Below are 18,075 nucleotides of genomic sequence, written 5' to 3'. Positions count from 1 at the left end.
ATTGATATTTATTTGCACGAATGGCCACATTGGTAAGACAAAGCTATTAGGTAAGCATAACAGTTAAGTTACATCAGAAAAGTGTACTGCAGTATTTCTGTACTTAAAAATACATATGTAATTTATTTACATGTATTTTTTAGACATTATGATTTGTTTATTGGGACATGTAATTTTTATTGAAGTATAATTAACATACAATGTTAGGTTAGTTTCATATATAAACATAATGATTCAACAAATCTATGCAATATTCAGTGCTTACCATAGTAAGTGTAGTCACCGTCTGACACCAAACAACATTATTGCAATCTTAATGAAATCTGGCCATTTGCAACAACATGGATGGACCTAGAGGGTATTATGCTAATGAAGTAAGTCAGATAGAAAAAGACAAATACAGTATGATTTCACTCACATATGGATTTAAGAAACAAAACAAATGAACAAACAAAGCAAAAATAAAAAAAAAAAAAAGAGAGAGAGAGAGAACTTAAATACAGAGAACAAACTGGCAGTTACCAGAGGGGAGGTGAATGAGGGGATGGTTAAAATAGATACAGATACAGAGGAGATTAAGAGATACGAACTTCCAGTTACAAAATAAGCAAGTCCAGGAGATGAAAATCACAGCACTGGAAAATATCATTTTTAACAAAGTACAACTGTAGCTTTGTTTTAAAACACTTCTTATTGAAGAATCATGCCTAGACTCACATTAATAAAATGATGGGAAACACTTAGGCCAAGGAAGGATGCTTCTGTATCTACACCCATAACTCTTTATTGGTAGTTGGCTGTACCCTTTCAACATAATGTCTCATATTTGCCTCAACACTCTTTCTTCATGTTTTTACCATTAGTAATGATGAAGAGTGACATATACAGTTTAATAATTCATTATAAATATATCTTCTAAAACACTCACAAAACTTACTAGGTGTTCCATATTTAGGCTTTCCATTCATTTTGTAACTGCATGACAGACCATGACCACCATGCTCCACGGGGCTGGGGCACCCCCGTGAATGAGGATGCTGGAATTGTGTAGCCATACATAGTGGTTCTGAGATTACATGCATTTCCCAAAGTTTCAATGGCATATTTCTCTGTCTCCTTCAGAAACAACAAAGCTTGCCTCTCAAGTCAAATTCCTATCAAATCTTAGCATTTTCTGGTAAACTCTTCCACTGAAGAATTTTGATCATTTTAACAGTAAAAATGATGCAATAATAGTATATATTCTCAGAATTTTTTAAAGGATTATTTATTTATTTATTTATTTGACAGAGGGAGAGAGATCACAAATAAACAGAGAGGCAGGCAGAGAGAGAGGGGAAGGAAGTAGGCTTCCTGTTGAGCAGAGAGCCTGATGTGGGGCTTGATCCCAGGACTCTGAGACCATGACCTGAGCTGAAGGCAGAGGGTTTAACCCACTGAGCCACCCAGGCGCCCCTATTTTCAGATTTTTAAAAAAAGATTTTATTTACTGGGGCACCTGGGTGGCTGAGTTGGTTGGGTGACTGCCTTGGGCTCAGGTCATGGGGACTGAGTCCTGCATTGGATTCCCAGCTCCATGGGGAATCTGCTTCTCCCTCTGACTTTCTCCCCTCTCATGCTCTCTCACTCTCTCTCTCTCAAATAAATAAATTCTTTAAAAAATATATTTAAAAAGATTTTATTTATTTATTTGAGAGAAAGGGAGAGAGCACAAGCAGGGGAGCAGCAGAGGGAGAAGGAGAAACAGGGTCCCAAAAAGGGGCTTGATCACAGGACCCAGAGATCATGACCTGAGCCAAAGGCAGATGTGTAACCAACTGAGCTACACAGGCACCCCATAACTCCCAATTATTTTAAAGATAACTTTTTAATAGAGACATTTCAGGGGCACCTGGGTGGCTCAGCTGGTTGAGCCTCCAACTCTTGATTTCATCTCAGGTCATGATCTCAGGGTCCTGAGACTGAGTCCCAACTCCTATGTTGGCTTCATGCTTAGCACTGAGTCCATTTGATTCTCTCCCTTTCCCTCTGCTCCTCCCCTGTTCTCTCTCTCTCTCTCTCTCTCAAATAAATAAATAAATAAATAAATATTTCGGGGTGCCTGAGTGGCTCAGTTGGTTAAGTGCCTTCTGCTTAGGTCATGATCTTGGAGAGTCAGGATCAAGCCCTGCATCAGGCTCCCTGCTCAGTGGGAAGTTTGCTTCTCCCTCTGACCCTTCCCCTTCTCTCATGGGCTCTCTCCTCTCTCTCTCTTTCAAATAAATAAAATCTTTAAAAAAAATAAAATAAAATAGAGTCATTTCAGTCTACCAAGAATTTCCATATTCATTATCCTAATGTATTCCCAAACCAACCCAGGGTATAATGTCTATGATTCTTACTGTACCAAATTTGGAACTGAGGTTTAGAGAGACCGAGTAACTTGACCAAAAGTCACAGCCACTTAGTGACAGGCTTGGGATTCAAAACTCTGATTCTTGGGCGCCTGGGTGGCTCAGTGGGTTAAGCCTCTGCCTTCGGCTCAGGTCATGATCTCAGGGTCCTGGGATTGAGGCCCGCATCGGGCTCTCCGCTCAGCGGGGAGCCTGCTTCCTCCTCTCTCTCTGCCTGCCTCTCTGCCTGCTTGTGATCTCTTTCTGTCAAATAAATAAATAAAATCTTTAAAAAAAAAAAAAAACTCTGATTCTATATGCTATAATATTTCCGCTATCTACTTTTTTTAAAATTTATTTTTTTATTTGTTTTCAGCATAACAGTATTCATTATTTTTGCACCACACCCAGTGCTCCATGCAATCCATGCCCTCTATAATACCCACCACCTGGTACCCCAACCTCCCATCCCCCCGCCACTTCAAACCCCTCAGATTGTTTTTCAGAGTCCATAGTCTCTCATGGCTCACCTCCCCTTCCAATTTACCCCAACTCCCTTCTCCTCTCTAACTCCCCATCCACTATCTACTTTTTAAAAAAATCAGAAATATCTTCCCTGTGCCAGAGAGAATTCAATGACCATATAGGTATGTATAAAATAAAAGGGGGTATTACAGGAACAATGCATAAACAATATTACATTAAAAGCTCAAAAGAGCAGAAAAACCACTTGCAGACACCAGAAAGGAAGTTTTAGTTTATTCTTTTGTATAGGAGGTTTTTAAAAATTTATTATAGATGGTTTGTTGACTTGCTCATTGATTTGGTATACATTTCTGGGGTATCTGTTATTGATGAGGCACTGAACTGAACACTATAAGACGGTAAAAATGATACAATTGCTAGCCTGAAATATATCATCTCTAAGCACACAAATAACTGTAATGGGTGGAAGCCATTCAAAAGCCATAGCTGACACATGAGTGTAGGGTTATGAGAAATTGGCAGAGGCAACATAATTTTCATTTTTATCTATATTAAATACATATTACTCTTACAATAATAATTTTAAAAGCTTCATTTAATATTTAAAGAAGAGAGAGAATTATATTTATGGAAGAATAACAGGTACAGAAATGGCCATGGTAAGTCAGAAATACAGGTCTTCCACAATTTACGATGGGATTATACCCTGGTCACTCATGGTAAAATGAAAAATTGCAAGTTGAAAACGCATTTAAGGAGCACCTGGGTGGCTCAGTCAGTTAGACTTAGGCTCGGGTCATGATCCCAGAGTCCTGGGATCAAGTCCCATATTGGGTTCCCTGCTCATTGGGGAGTCTGCTTCTCCCTCTGCCCCTCACCCCACTCATGCTCTCTCTCTCTCTCTCTTAAATTAATAAATAATATCTCTTTCAGAAAAGGCCTTTAATACACCTAACCTACCAAACATCATAACTTAGCTTTGCCTATCTATCTTCAACATGTTCAGACTCTTATATACCAGTCTGCATCTGAACATAATCGTTTAACATAAATCCTATTTTATAAATAAAGTGTCTATAATACGGTGTTGAATATCTCATGTAATTTATTGAATACCATATAGAAAGGAAAAAGAGCATGGTTGTAAGAGTACTGGAGACTCATCCTCGTGAACCCCGGGGCTGGCCGGGAGCTGTGGCTCGCCGCCCCTACCCAGCATCACGAGAGTGCACTGTACCAGGTACAGCTAGCCCAGGAAAAGATCAAGATTCAAAACTGGAACTATGGCTTCTACTGAAGGCATATCACTCTCACTCCAGGATGAAGATGGAAGATTGTAAGTTGAACCATTGTAAGTTGGGACTGCTTATATATAAACCAACTTTTTCTTTGTCCAGTGAATTACCGGAAGAAGGAAAAATAGCTGCCTTCCCCAGCAAAGTTCCAAGGAAATGATATCACCTGAGGAAAAATAGGCTTCGGTTCAGATGAGCAAACTGAACAATTTTTTAGGGCTGGGTAGGACCATCTTGACCATCCTCTTGCACAACTGCCTGTTTTAAAGTCAAAGAAACTGAGGCACAGATAAATGAGGATACTTGCCCCAAGGTCAGGTAGCCGGTTGGAACAGAGACAGAAGCAATATTCATGTCTCCAGACTCCACACTGCTTTGACTGATGACTGGCAATAGAAATGGTGGTAGATTATCTTCATAGGATATTCACAGTGCCTTATATATAATAGACATTCACTAATTATTTATTGAATAAATACAGAAAATAAATTAGTAATATGCTATAGAAGATGTGTTTATGTTATGTATTTCCCTCCTACTTTGGTGACCTTTTTACAGTTTAAGTCTCTATTATGGTATAACATACAAGCAATGAAGTATAAAAATTTATGGCCACATATTGATTTCACACTATTACATCTTATATATGTTTATATCCACGTAAGCACCCAGAAAACTTTCACATACCTCTGCCCAGTTAATAACCCCTCCCAAAAGGTAACCACTATTCTATCAGCATAGACTAGTTAGTTACCTGTTGTGTACTTCTTTTTGTGTACTTCTTCTTTTTTTTTTTTTAGATTTTATTTATTTATTTGACAGAGAGATCACAAGTAGGCAGAGAGGCAGGCAGAGAGAGAGGGAGAAGGAGGCTCCCTGCTGAGCAGAGAGCCCAATGTGGGGCTCAATCCCAGGACTCTGGGATCACAACCTGAGCCGAAAGTAGAGGCTTTAACCCACTGAGCCCCCCAAGTGCTCCTGTTGTTGTACATTTTATAAAGCAATATAGTAAGCATTTTTGTGCCAATTTATTTTTTCAAACATTATGTTTGAGAGATTCATCCATGCCCCTCAGGGGAGAGGCTGGTCATTTCTTTTTCATGGCTGCATAGTATTCCACCATGTATAATATAATTTAGTCATTCTGTTTTGGATGGATGTTTGTGTTGCTTCCATTTATGAGATATCATGAATAAAGCTGCTAGGAATCATTCTGTACAAGTCTTTTGGTGGACATATGCCCTTGTCTTTTGGGGCACATCTGGAGGAGTGGAATTGCTGGGCCACGGGGTAGCCATACATTTAGTAATTAGAAGATATTGTCGAAGACCTTTCTAAAGTAGCTCTACCAATTTTCACTCCAGCTAATCCACATACTCACCAACCCTTGACAGTGTCAGGACTTTTCATTGTAGTTATTCTGATAGGTAGGTAGTGGTATTTAATTAGGTCTTAATTCATATTTCCCTAATGACTAATGACTTTGAGTATTTTGTGCTGTGCTTATTGGCCACTTGCGTATCCTCTTGAGAAGTGCTTATTGAAGGCTTTTTCTTCCTCCCCCTAAATTTTTTTTTTCCAAGTAAGCTTTATACTCAGTATGGAGCCCAACATGGGGCTTGAACTCATGACCCTGAGATCAAGACCTGAGCTGAGATTAAGAGTCAGATGACTAACTGGCTGAGCCACCCAGACACCACCCCTCACTTTAAAAAGAAAAAAAATTGGTCTTGTCTGTATTTTTCCAATTGATTTATAGTTCTTTATATGTCCTGGATATGAGTTCTCTTTGTAAATATATGTCTTTTCCTAATCTGCCCTAATTGCCTTCTCATTTTCTCACTTGTGTATTTTAGCCATCAGCAAATCTTTTCTATAAAGGGCCAGATGGCAATTACTTTAGACTTTGCAGGCCTTGGTGAGGTCTGCTGCTACTTTTCAACTTTGCCACTGTAACACAGAAGCAGCTGCAGACAGCCATACATTACATGAATAAGCGCATGGCTGTATTCCAATAAAACTTTATTTATGGGCACTGAAATTTTGAATTTCATGTACATTTCACATATCATTACACAGTATTCTTCTTTTGACTTTTTTCCACCATGGGAAAATCTAAAAACCATTTTGAGCTCCCAGGCTCTACAAAACCATGCAGCAGAATTAGGTTAGTATGCTGGCCATAGTTTGGTGGCCTCAGATGTATTTCACACATATGAGCTCTTAATTTTCTTGAGTCTCAAGTTATATCTCTTCTTTTGTCATTAATATTTTTATTTCTGTATAAGAAATCTTTGCCTATTCCAAGTTCCTGAATAGGCTCTCCTTTGTCTTATCCTAAAGCTGCATTTTATCATTCACTTTTATGTCATTGATCCACCTAGGATGACATTTTGTGTATGGTGTGAGGTAGAGGCTTTACCCTTGGTTTCTATGTACTTGAGTTTGATCATAGATCTTTTCTGACTTTATCATGTAGTCATGACTTCTCGGCTCTGTGAAACTTTCCCTGGTGGCAGAGTGGGGAGCTAACACCTGTCCGGTAGTCATTCATTCGACAACTACTTTTAAAAGGCTTATTGTGGTCCATGCTAGACACAAAGGCTTGGCTTTTGTCTGAAGGAGATTTTAGTCTTTTAAAAAACAATAAATAAATAAAATGTGATAAGTGCCATGATAATATTGCAACTATTCATTTATGTTCATTATGTTTTTCATTATGTTTTTCTCCTATTGAAATTGAGTCATTTGAAGAAAGGGACCACAGGCTTTAATTTGGTTATCTCTAGCACCTCGCGTGAACTCTAATATAGAATAGGTGCTAATGAAAATTTGATGAATGATTAAATGAATAAATCATCATGCATATACAGGATACAAATACACATGTATTCATACAGTGCATATGTATACAGAATATGGACATATATGAATTCAGTGAATAACATGCATAAATGTACATATGTGTATACACACACACACACACACAAACTTCGACCTCTTTCTTCCAGACATACAAGCTAAAATGCCTCTTGGGCAATCACTAATCTCTTGTACGTTAGTCAGAGGACAAAATTCATGCAGTAAAGATTCATGGTTGAAGTTCTGGTGGTTCTTGTAGTAGACTGCCTCTGTTCAAATCCAAGCTCTATCACCCAGTAGCTGCGTAACCTTAGACCAGTTACTGAATCTTCCCGTGCCCCAGTAACCTCATCCATAAAATGGGAAAACTCTCCTCGTACAGTTGTTCAGAATTTTAAATGAGTGCATACTTGTAAAATAATCAGAGGCCCAAAAAGCTCCATGAAGGCAGGAATTTTTGTCTGCTTGGTTCATTGCTTCTAGAAGAGTGTTTGATACATACTAGATACTCATTCAACACATCTGTCGCATGAATGACCAATCCCTGGATCACGAAAATCTCTAATTGTTGACTGGTATCATTTCATACAGAGATTTTGGGTTCCCTTTCCAGCCATTCCCCATCCCCCATTGATGACAATTTCAGTTTGGGAATCATAGCATTTTTTGACATTGACGCAAGGTGGCAGCATCAGTCTCCTTTTGAGCCATCAGCCACACTATCTTCGCACATTCTAGAGACAAACTGGGCAACTTGCTGCAAGTTCCTCCATCCATTCTAGATTCTGTTATTTTAAATAACAACATTAACCGAATCATTATAAGGCTACTTCTTAGCTGCTCTAATTTCTAGCTAAGGAAAAGGTGAATGCTTGTAAAAAGATAAAAATACTGACATTTACCCAGGCTGCCTTATAGTACCACAACTGTTTTGTGTTCTTAACACTCTGGCTTTGTAACAAATAAGTGCTTGGCAAATAATAAGCAAATCTCTTCCATTTCTGCTACACAAGGTGAAACAATGTTGTTCCTTTCCAAGTTTGCAAGAAAAGACAAAACAAAATCAAACTTCTCTGTTTTCTAAATAAAGACAGGAGGTTAATTCTGCAGTCCTTCTAACTTACTCTGTGAAACCACTGTTGAGAAACAGAAAGTTCTGGGCACCTTTGAGGGTAAGACCTTGTGGCATAAAGAAAAGAATCTTGGTTTAGAAATGAAGAGAACTGGGATTCCAGGGTTGCTTCAAGGAATCTCCTTACCTCTAACTTTAAGCTAAGTTCCTTTCTTTGCAGAATTCAGCATCCTTATTTCTAAAACAATGATAGCAATCTCTGTCTTACCTACTTGAAATGAGATCAGTGAATGTAAATACCTTAAGAAACTGTAAAGGGCTCTATTTTATACGGCATGAGCTAAGGTTAAAATCATTTCCATTTTACCAACGGGGAAAACCAGTTCTAGCCAGTTAAATGGGCTTGCCTCGGTTTTCTCATCTATAAAATGGGCTAATGAAAGCAACCCCACCTACTTCAGTGAGCTGTAAGGATAAAATAAGATAATAGATGTGAAAGTGCATTTAAAATGAACGTACTCTCACTTGTACAAGATTATTAAGTTTAAGCAAATGGCTTTTCTCGAGTTTCACAAACAATCCTGAAGGAAGCAACATGTAACTAAGTAGTTTTTAAAGAAATAAGCATGTTTGATTTGCTTCAGAATCTCAGGAAATTGCACATTTAAAAAAGAGGAATAAAGAAGCTCAAGGTATCACTGCATTTAGGGAAGGATAAATAAAATTAAATGGTATATGCAGAGTTAGTTGATAAACACTTCTTGAATATCTGCATTTAAATTAAGTATATTGTAGAAATAAATGTCTTCCCTTAAAATCTTAACATTCAACTAACACTCGACAACTGCCTATTTCGTAGCAAGTATTTTAAAAATGGGTTCTTTCATTTTCAGTGTTTTGGTCTTCAAAATCAGAGAGAAATTGAAATTAAATTGAGATTTAAGGAAAATTGAAATTAAAAGTTGAGAAAAGTGAGATTCAGAGAAGTTGCTCAGCTTGCCTCAGGTCAAACAGTGACTCAAGATACAGACTTCAAATCCCCTGCTCCCTCCTGTCTTGTCTTACTGTGGAGGCTTTTAGTCACTCCTATGAAGCACTCCCGATACTGCATCTGCCCTTACAGCAGCAAGCTAGCAATTTTTGTTGAGTATAAACCAGAGGTGGAGTGTACTGGTTTTAAGGAAACTGGTTAAATGGGGACTTCAGAGCTGAAACTTATCTGTCTTCTTGTGTGAATTTCCATGGCTTGCTCTGACCTTTGGACTATCATTTTCCCAGAAAGGCACTCAGTTACCTTTCCTCTAAATATTTCCAGAGCCAATTCAGGCCTTTTCAAAAAATAAAAAATGATTAATTATTAAATGTTAGGGGTTAAAGAGAAAGAGAAATAAAATTATGAGGTAACAAGAGATCTTAGAAATGAAAGCCATTTAAGTCTCTTGGGAGGTATCCATTGTTTAAGAATGATGTGCTGTTGTTACCACACATAATAAGTTAGTCTTAAAAAGGCATTTATCCCCGCTGATGTTACAGTGTTTCTACAGACTAGTTTAGTGAACTGGATGCCATTCTCAGGTGTGAATTTTGGTCAGCTATGTTTAGTAGGAATTTTAATTACGTAAATTACTTTGAAATGACACCATTTTAACTATGGAGTCTGTTCCATTGAATTTAACTTGCTAGTTAGATTCTTCCTTTTAAGGGTTAAAGCAAAGAGGCCTTCCCATTTCCATGTCTGGTTGGGTGGTTTAACTTCCTATTATCTGAAGAATGATATTGACAATGTGCTTATGACTTGTTCAAGTCCATTTAATGAGTATCTGTAGTATTCTGTTCCCTTGAAGAGTCATTCATATATAATACTTGTTTGCATGCAACTACATGCATTGATTAACACTATAATCTTTTTGTTGTGAAAAAAAAAAAAATAGCCCACAGAGACCTGTGAATGGAAATATAAAACTTATTTAAACATCCATTAATTTTCCCTCTTATCTGCTCCTGGAGCACCAGACTTTAGTCTTCCTATTAAATGGCTGAGTTCAATCCCGAGGACCTGAATATTAGGTTCCTGGCATTCAATCTAGTGCCAGCAAAAATCAACAGTCTTACCCAATGGCTTTAGGGACCAACAAGATTGAGGAGTTGTAATACCATTTAGTTAGGGTAAAGGCCTGGCTTCTAAAAATGTTTATTCTTAAATGAATAAAAGTCATTTCACAGATAAGGAAGAGCAGACAGGAAAGGTAAAGGGAGGTAATGCTAAAATTCTAATGATAGAACAGAGTAGTTTATCATGGAAAAGAAGCAGCCGCCTGAGGGGCACAGGTGCCCAAGGAGGTGGGGAGGTGAGAGGGATCTGCAGTTTCAAGACTGGCATTGACTTTGAGTTTAGAGTTCCAAAGATAGGGTTTGCTGACTTAGAATTTCAAGGATGAATATAATTACAAAGAGGGTTGGGTGGGCAAGGGAAAGATGCTGGAATCCCTGAATTCCTTTTAAAATGTCAACAATCACATTGTATTGTTTCTGCTATTTTAACTTTTCCAGGGGTGTTTCTCACTGAAAACTGTCTAAGGAATTTGTTCTCTTACTTATCCTGGCTTGGTTTTACCTGCTGCTCTTTGAAATGAGAGGACAGTGGCTGACAGGCATTGGATGCCCCAGCTGCAGAACAGTCTTGGAGATTCCCGAAGACAGTGATTTGACCTTTCATTGCCAACCCCATTTTTTGTCCAGTCTGGACTTGAGCTTCATTCAACAGACACCAAACCCTGTGTTGGGTACTGGGGAAATGCTGCGGAGCTGATAATTCACAGAGCTGACTAGTTTTACTAACTATAATGCCAAATCAGACTGCGATAAGTGCCTCAAGAGTGTTCTAAACAAAGTGTTGAAGTTAATTCTGTCCAAGGGTCCAAGGGTCAAGGAACAGCTCAGAGAGAAGGTGACATTTCAGGACACTCTAGAGCAAGAGAAGCATTTTGCTAGCTAGAGAAGGGACAGAGGTGTGATGTAAGGGCACTCTAGAGCAAGAGAAGCATTTTGCTAGCTAAAGAAGGGATAGAGGTGCGATGTAAGTAGGAAGGCAGGCGTGTGAAGAGTCAAAGGAGTGTTCCAGAAAGGACAAGTGGTTGATGGTGTCTGGATATAGCGGTTACTGAACCCCATAACATGTCACTGTAAAAGTATCAAAAAGCTACAGCTGTGTCTATTTCTGGATGCATAAAAAGAGGCACCTGGAATAAATATCCATTTATTGCCCACTGGGTGCCCAGGTCTCTGCTTGGCTCTATAGAAGATATACGGGAAGACCCATGCCTTGGGAATGTTTATATAGCCTTCTGTCTAGAAGAAAGATGAACTCACATAAAATAATGTAAAATAATATTACAGCTTCTAAAGCAAAGCATTAGATTGCCCCAGAACTCAAGCTGAAGATGATACCTCCAGAGGGCACTCCTGCTGTCCTGACACCCGCTCCCCAATAGTGGTACAGGCAGGCTTAACACCCCTCCCCGGCCCCCCAAAACCAGCAGAAAGGCTGAGGGCTTGGGATGCCATCACCTCAGAAACAGGTATAAAGGTCACAGCTAACCCTTACTTAGAACTTGTATGTACCTGCAGATGTTTACATGGATTAACTAATTCAGTCTTCACAATTACTGTATTTGGGAGAAACAATTAACATCTCTATTTACATATAGAGAAACTGAGGCACAGAGTCATCTGCCGGAATTCAGATCTACAAGATCTGGCTCCAGACTCTTCACTCAAATTCAGATTCTCAGACTCCAGCCCAGTATCTGGTGCTGGGTGTTTTTCCCTGAGTATTTTCAGGATAATACGATTCAAAGCGAAATAAATACTCGAGAGCACCAAATCTGTAAGGGAGGAGAACGCATGTTCGCTCTACAGCCTCAACTTTTGCCCCATCCAAGGCCAGCAAGAAAGTGTTTCTTTTTATTTATATAGTTTTCTTTTTTTGTGACAGCTTGGTGTTTCTGAACGCTAGGGGCTCCCGGATTCTCTGGTTTGAGAGTAACTTTTCCTTTTAGGATTTTTTTTTTTTTTTGAAGGGGGTGGGGGAAAATGTGGCCTTAATTATCCTACGTCTTAGGCAGCTTAAGGAAGGGGCTGTGCTTTCGTGATCTCTTCAGAGCCAAGTAAGGAGGTCCCTCTCTTTGCCTCTGTCTGTCTCTCTCTTTTTAAAAGGACCTCGTGCAATAAAAGTGCAGAAACAAACCCAGGCGACCACAACAGCAGCCGCAGCGGCAGCAGGAGGAGGAGGAGGAGGAAGAGGAGGAGGAAAAGTCGGAGTTGGGGCAGGCGCTCCGGAGCAGCAGGGCTCGGAGCGGCTCCCATTCATTAAGTAAGCAGCGGCCGAGGAAGGTGGCCGAGCGCCCGCGCTGCCCACTCACCCGCTCCAGCAGCGGGACACGCGCCAGCCCCGCGCGCCCCGCGCAGCCCAGCTCCGCAGCAGCGTCTGCGCTGCCGCCGGCTCTCCGCCCCCTGGACTCTCGGACGCTGTGGGGCTGAGAGAGGAGCGCAGAGGAGCAGCGCGGAGCAGAGAACAGCCCGGGCTGCAGCGGGAAGCGCGCGGCGGGCTGCACCGTCGCCGCAGCGCCGCGAGCGGGGGTCCGAGCCTCCGCGTCCAGGAGCAGCCGCGGCCGGGAGGCGGGCCGGGCGCGCGGGAGTGTGGCTGCCGCCGCCGGGCGTCTTCGCGGGGCGGGAGGCTCGCGCCGCAGCCAGCGCCATGCAAAACTACAAGTACGACAAGGCGATCGCTCCGGAGAGCAAGAACGGGGGCAGCCCGGCGCTCAACAACAATCCGCGGAAGGGCGGCAGCAAGCGGGTGCTGCTCATCTGCCTCGACCTCTTCTGCCTCTTCATGGGTGAGCCCGGCCCCCGGCCCCCGGCCCCGCGCCCCCGCGCCGTCAGCCCCCGGGGTAGGGGTGGGGGTGGGGGACAGCGCTGTCCCGGAGCCCTCGCGCAGCACGGAGCCTCAGCGCCCGCCCTTCCCCAGGCTGCCGACTTCCCGGCCTGGAAGCGGGCGTGGGGCGCGCGCAGGCTCTCCCGGGCCACCGGAGCCCGGCCCCTTAGAAGCCGCCTCCGGCCGGAGGCGCAGGCACGGTCCCGCGGAAGGTTTGGGTTCGGCCTCTCAGCGCAGGGCGGTGGGCGGAACCGTGACCCAGAGCCCGCGCGGAGCTTGGTGCCCCCCGTCCGAGTAAGATGGATCTCTTGGGGCGCCGGGCCCCTGCCTGCAGCCGCGCTGCCTCCTCGCTGGCTGTGTGTAAACACCCAACCCTTCCGCTCCCGCCTCCTCGTCCCGGCCGAACTCCGAGCTGGCCTTTCCCCCGCTCCCCTCCTCACCCCCACCCCGCACCCCCCCCCCGGGGGGCTGGGAGCTGCGCCCCGGGGACTTGACGCGGGCACCCACTAAACTGCCACTTGTTAGGCGCCTACTGTGTGCGGGCGGTAGGCTGTGTCACGGACACGGTTTCAACCAGCCCTCGCCCCGACTCGGTGCAGGGTAGGTGTGGAGCCCCATTTCAACAATTAGAAAACTGAGGCGCTGGGAGAGCAATCCAAGATCAAGATCGTGTTTGGGGACCACGATTAACTGCCGTCCCAGAAAGTTAAGGTGATGGTCCATTTCTGTTTTCCAAACTAGTTGGATGCCCCAGCCCGAAGTGCGGTGGGCGCTAAAAAAAAAAAAAAAAAAAAAAAAAAAAAAAAAATTGATCGGGGAGTGAGGAGGATTTATGAACTTGGGGGGTGGGCAGGGAGAAAGCTATTGACATGAATCTACAGGAGTTCCAAGGTTGAAGTCAGAGTAGTTTTTTTTTTTTTTTTTTTTTTTTTTTTTAACGATTCATGGTGTAATGGAAAGGGCACAGGACTTGTCATCAGAACATTGCTACCCTGCCACTTGCTGGGCGTGCCACCCCCTTGCCTTCTGGGCCTCAGTTTCCTCATCAGTTGAGTGAGTGGGTTGAATTAGATGCTCTTCTAAGGCCCCTTCCTGCATTAAGAACTCGGATTTGGTCCAGGAGCTGTTCTGCCAGCTCTGCTAACTGAAGAAACATCTGTGTTCCCAATTCAGTTCCCTTAAAATAGAACTCCTGCACGGAGACGTAAGTCCCTTTTGAAATGGTTTTGTCCGTGCAGATTGTGCAAACCAGAGACTTAGTGGACTGGAGTTACACTTCTTTTGTGTTTTATGACTCTTTTCTGCAGCTCGGTCCTCACTGAGGTCTGTCTGCCCTGGGCTTGAACGTCCCTAGTAAGTTTGGGAGTCAAAGGAAGATGGGGCACCTAGAATTATTAAAACAAAAGAATTCTCCCCTTTGGGTACAGAGAGACAGCTGTGGGTAAAATTGTGTTCTGTGGAAGGGAAGAGAGATGGACTAGTTCAGGTGGCAAATCTGCTTCCCACCTCTTCATAGAAATTGGAGGTTTAGATGCTATGTAAAGGAATTGTCACTGGGGGGCCTGCCTTCCTGTGGGCTGCGGGCCTATTATCCTGCACAGTGGGAAGATTAGTATTTAAAGTCTGCTGCCAAGCTATTGAATTTTTAAAAGGCCCTCCCTGGTCCTGGGGGAGTGCAAGGAGAACACTAAACACATTGAAGTTGTTTGCTGTAAACTTGTCTGGGGCTTCCCAGTGTTTACTGGTGTGTTTTGTTGGTGGTAAGGTAAACTCTTCCCAGACGGCATGTGCTGAGTACCCTCCTACCTCCTACTTTGTGATTAGGAAAGCAAAGCTAGAACGAGCCTGTCAGCCTTTGTACAGTTTCATTGTTCTCCTCCCCTCTTCCACTCTTCTGAGTTCAGAAGGCAGTCCTGAGACATGGTGCATTCTTGTTAAAGGGAAAAGAAGTGTGAGGAATTTGCAGGAAGACACACCTATTAGCTAGAGTTTAACTGAGCACAGTGTTGTGCTGTGAAGGTGCAAGTAAGGTGGATGTTTGCACATTTCACTTCATCTGCTCCAACTCTCCCTGTGCCCCCCCCCCCAAGCTAATATCCTCTACCTAGCTATTGATTATGTTTACTCACGGTTGGTCTGTTGGAATAAATGATTTTGTTTACCTCGAAAAGGTGATATCTGGACCCTGCATTGTCTTCTGAGGCACAGAAGGGTATTTAAAGGGTATTTGCCTTGCTATTAAAAAAAACAAACAAACATGCCAACGAAGTCATTTTCAAAGTGATGTATGGTCAGTGTCTCCCCTATGCAAAGACTGAAATATAACATCACTAATTTAACGCCTTACCTACCTTTAATAGGAAAAACTGTAAGATAAATACTTGAGAAATTTATGCGGGAGAACTCTGGCTTCCAAGAGAAAATTAATAACACAACATGTGATTTTAATATGCCCTACACAACAGTCCTAAAAAAATTATTTCTTCTTGGTTCACTTTTTGCCTAAGACTGTCAGTGTGATTTAATTTTTATATGGTTTATTGATCATATGGTCTGGATTACAGGGCACTAATATAATAAAAAAGAGAAACATAGTTTTCTGTTTATTCTCTCACAGAAATATATACCAAGCTTCATCTCCTTGTATCTGGAAAAAATAAAAGCTGATGTGCTACATAAGTGTTATGTGAGTGGAAATATGCAAGCAGTTGAACTTGTTTCACATACCTTCTTGGAATGTGAAATTCTTAGCAAAAAACAAAAGTCCACTCTTGTTTGAAGGCCAAAAGAATCTGGTGTCCGAGAACCCCAAAGGGAGTTGACCTCCCATTGAACAGCTGTCTTTGCCAACTAATTGCTTTGATAAATACAGTTCCAAATCTTGGTGTGCTAGTCTTTCTGAAATTGATTTTGTTTTCCTTTCAATTACATAATATGTCCTGCCTCCTGTTTTTCAAGCATGGGTTCTGGTGTACCAGGTGACAAGAGACCAGCAGAGGCTGTTCCCAGGCAAGAAGGGAGGGGCATCTACTGTCTTTCTCAGTTTTGTTAGCCTCTTCTTAATATAAGTGTGTGTACTCTTCGCTGTAACCTTCATGACGAAATAATCTCCATTTCACCGGTGAGGAGACTGTGTGTTAAGGAGGAAGCTCTGAGATGCACCATGAAGTCGATTTGGGTAGATGCTTCCTTCTCAGTGAATGTGACTGGAGCCCATCTCCCTTTCAAACTCAAGATACTTATCAGAAAATGCTGAAGCTGTTTGCAGAAAATCCTGCCTCTCCGCATTTCCCAGTTAATTTATTTGCACCAAAGCAAATGGAGAAAGGTGGTTGAACTCTTCTGGTCAGAGATACGGTCTTGTTGCCCCACAGCATTGTTTGGATAGTAAGCTAGTTCCAAGACTACGCAGTTCACAGATTTTTGAGGGCACCTTTTTCCCCCATGAGACCGTGGTGCCACAGAAAGGACACTAGCTGTACGTGGCTGGAGCAAAATGCAGAGATTTTGGTGAAACCATGCTGAGTGTCTGTGCCCCCACTTTCCCTCTCTCCTGTCCCTCATCCCAGCTAGCTGCTGAGTGCCTCCTTCCAGCCAATGCACTTGGAGGGCTGGGCAACTTTAGACAGGTCCAACTTTTTCTGCGTAGACTTTGCTCAAGGCCCATTATCCTTTGAGTTCAGTTAGCTCATGTGCTAAGTGATGAGCAGAATGGCCACTCCATTACACTGCTGTAAGGATCAGAAGAAATCTTGGGTGTGACCGTTTTTTTTTTTTTGTTTTTTTTTTTAATCTCCTGAGACTTGGGTGAATGCAAGGGCAAACGCAGGGGATTTATAACCTGGGGCCCTGGACGTAGTTTTCTGGTTGTCTTCCTACGTCGTGTCTCAGAATCACAGGTAGATGAGGCCATGAAATAAATACTCAGTAATAATATTATGCTGAAGACCATAAAGCTGTACTTCAAATAGGAGAATGTCACATTTGCCCAGTAAGTTGATGACAGATGATTTCCATTCATTTTGACTCTACACTTGAGCTGTGAAGGCAGCCCCTAAAATGGAGCAGAACTCGGGAGCCGACTGATCTTCACAGTGTACCCTGAGCTGTTCTTAGAGAAGGTTCTCTTGTTTAAAAAAAAAAAAAAAATGTTCCTCATTTGGCTTTTGATACCAGAGGGTAGATAATCTGAACTTAAACCATGAGGGGTTGGAGGACTTGAAGAAGCGGGTGTTTGGTCAGGTTTAGACTGAAAAGCCTGACTCCTGTGCCAGTCCCCGCCAGGAAATGCAGTCAACAGGATGAGTGTCATAAAGCAAAGGGAAAGAAGCTCAAATAGGTAAAAATGTAGAGTTTGGATGCCCAGCCATCATGCTGTGTAATATAGCAGTTCCAGAATATTCTTGGCCTTTTTTGACTTTCAGTTAAACGGTTGAGACAGAATTCCTAGAACTGGTTCCGTATATGGGCTACGTAACCTCATCTTGTGTTATTATTAAATTATTCACTTTCCATCCCGGAAGAGAGGCAGCGTGGTATAGCGAAGAGAACCGGAGACTTAGAGCCACAGGCTTCAGATTCCAGGCTGGCCAGCGCCAGCATCCGGGTTATGTGGTTGTGGACAAGTTGGTTTTCTATGGATCTCAGGTTTTTCTTTTCCGTTGGTGAAGTGGCTGGCTGGGCAGGATCACGTCTAATGGGTAAAGCTGCCCTGCAAGGTTCTGTGACGGATTTCTGGCAGAGAAGAATGACCCTCATGCATGCACTTTGATTAGCTCTTCATTGTACATTACCACAGGGGGTCACCGACCCCAACAGTGCTGAGCTGCAGACTCCTGTAGACTCCTATAGGAACAGACTCCTATAGAAATAGGAGTTCTGGCCTTGGACTGCCACTTCAATGCTGCGTAACTTCAGAGAAATGCCCTTGACTTTCCTGGGCCTGGGTTTCTTCATTATTGCTGTAGAGGGAAGGGCCTGAATCATTTTCTCAGACCTCTTCTAGCACTAACAGTTTTAGGATTCTGTATTGGTAGATACATCCTGTGATGCAGA

At 42.5% G+C, this 18,075-nt stretch overlaps 1 protein-coding gene across 1 annotated transcript in view; it reads left to right on the top strand.

Annotated features, from left to right (window-relative positions):
- The first annotated feature begins 12,245 nt into the window (after positions 1–12,245).
- The window catches only part of PLPP3 (phospholipid phosphatase 3), an 83,342-nt gene continuing 77,512 nt past the window's right edge, over positions 12,246–18,075 (top strand). The window contains exon 1 of the mRNA XM_059135061.1: positions 12,246–12,982. Within this exon, the coding sequence (XP_058991044.1) occupies positions 12,844–12,982 (139 nt within the window). The 5' untranslated portion in view covers positions 12,246–12,843. The remainder of the gene's footprint in view (positions 12,983–18,075) is intronic.

This window comes from Mustela lutreola, chromosome 10 (assembly GCF_030435805.1).
Source record: "Mustela lutreola isolate mMusLut2 chromosome 10, mMusLut2.pri, whole genome shotgun sequence".
Taxonomy (NCBI): Eukaryota; Metazoa; Chordata; class Mammalia; order Carnivora; family Mustelidae; genus Mustela; species Mustela lutreola.
Note: the sequence above shows the minus strand (reverse complement) of the source record. Positions and strands in the feature narration are given on the sequence as shown.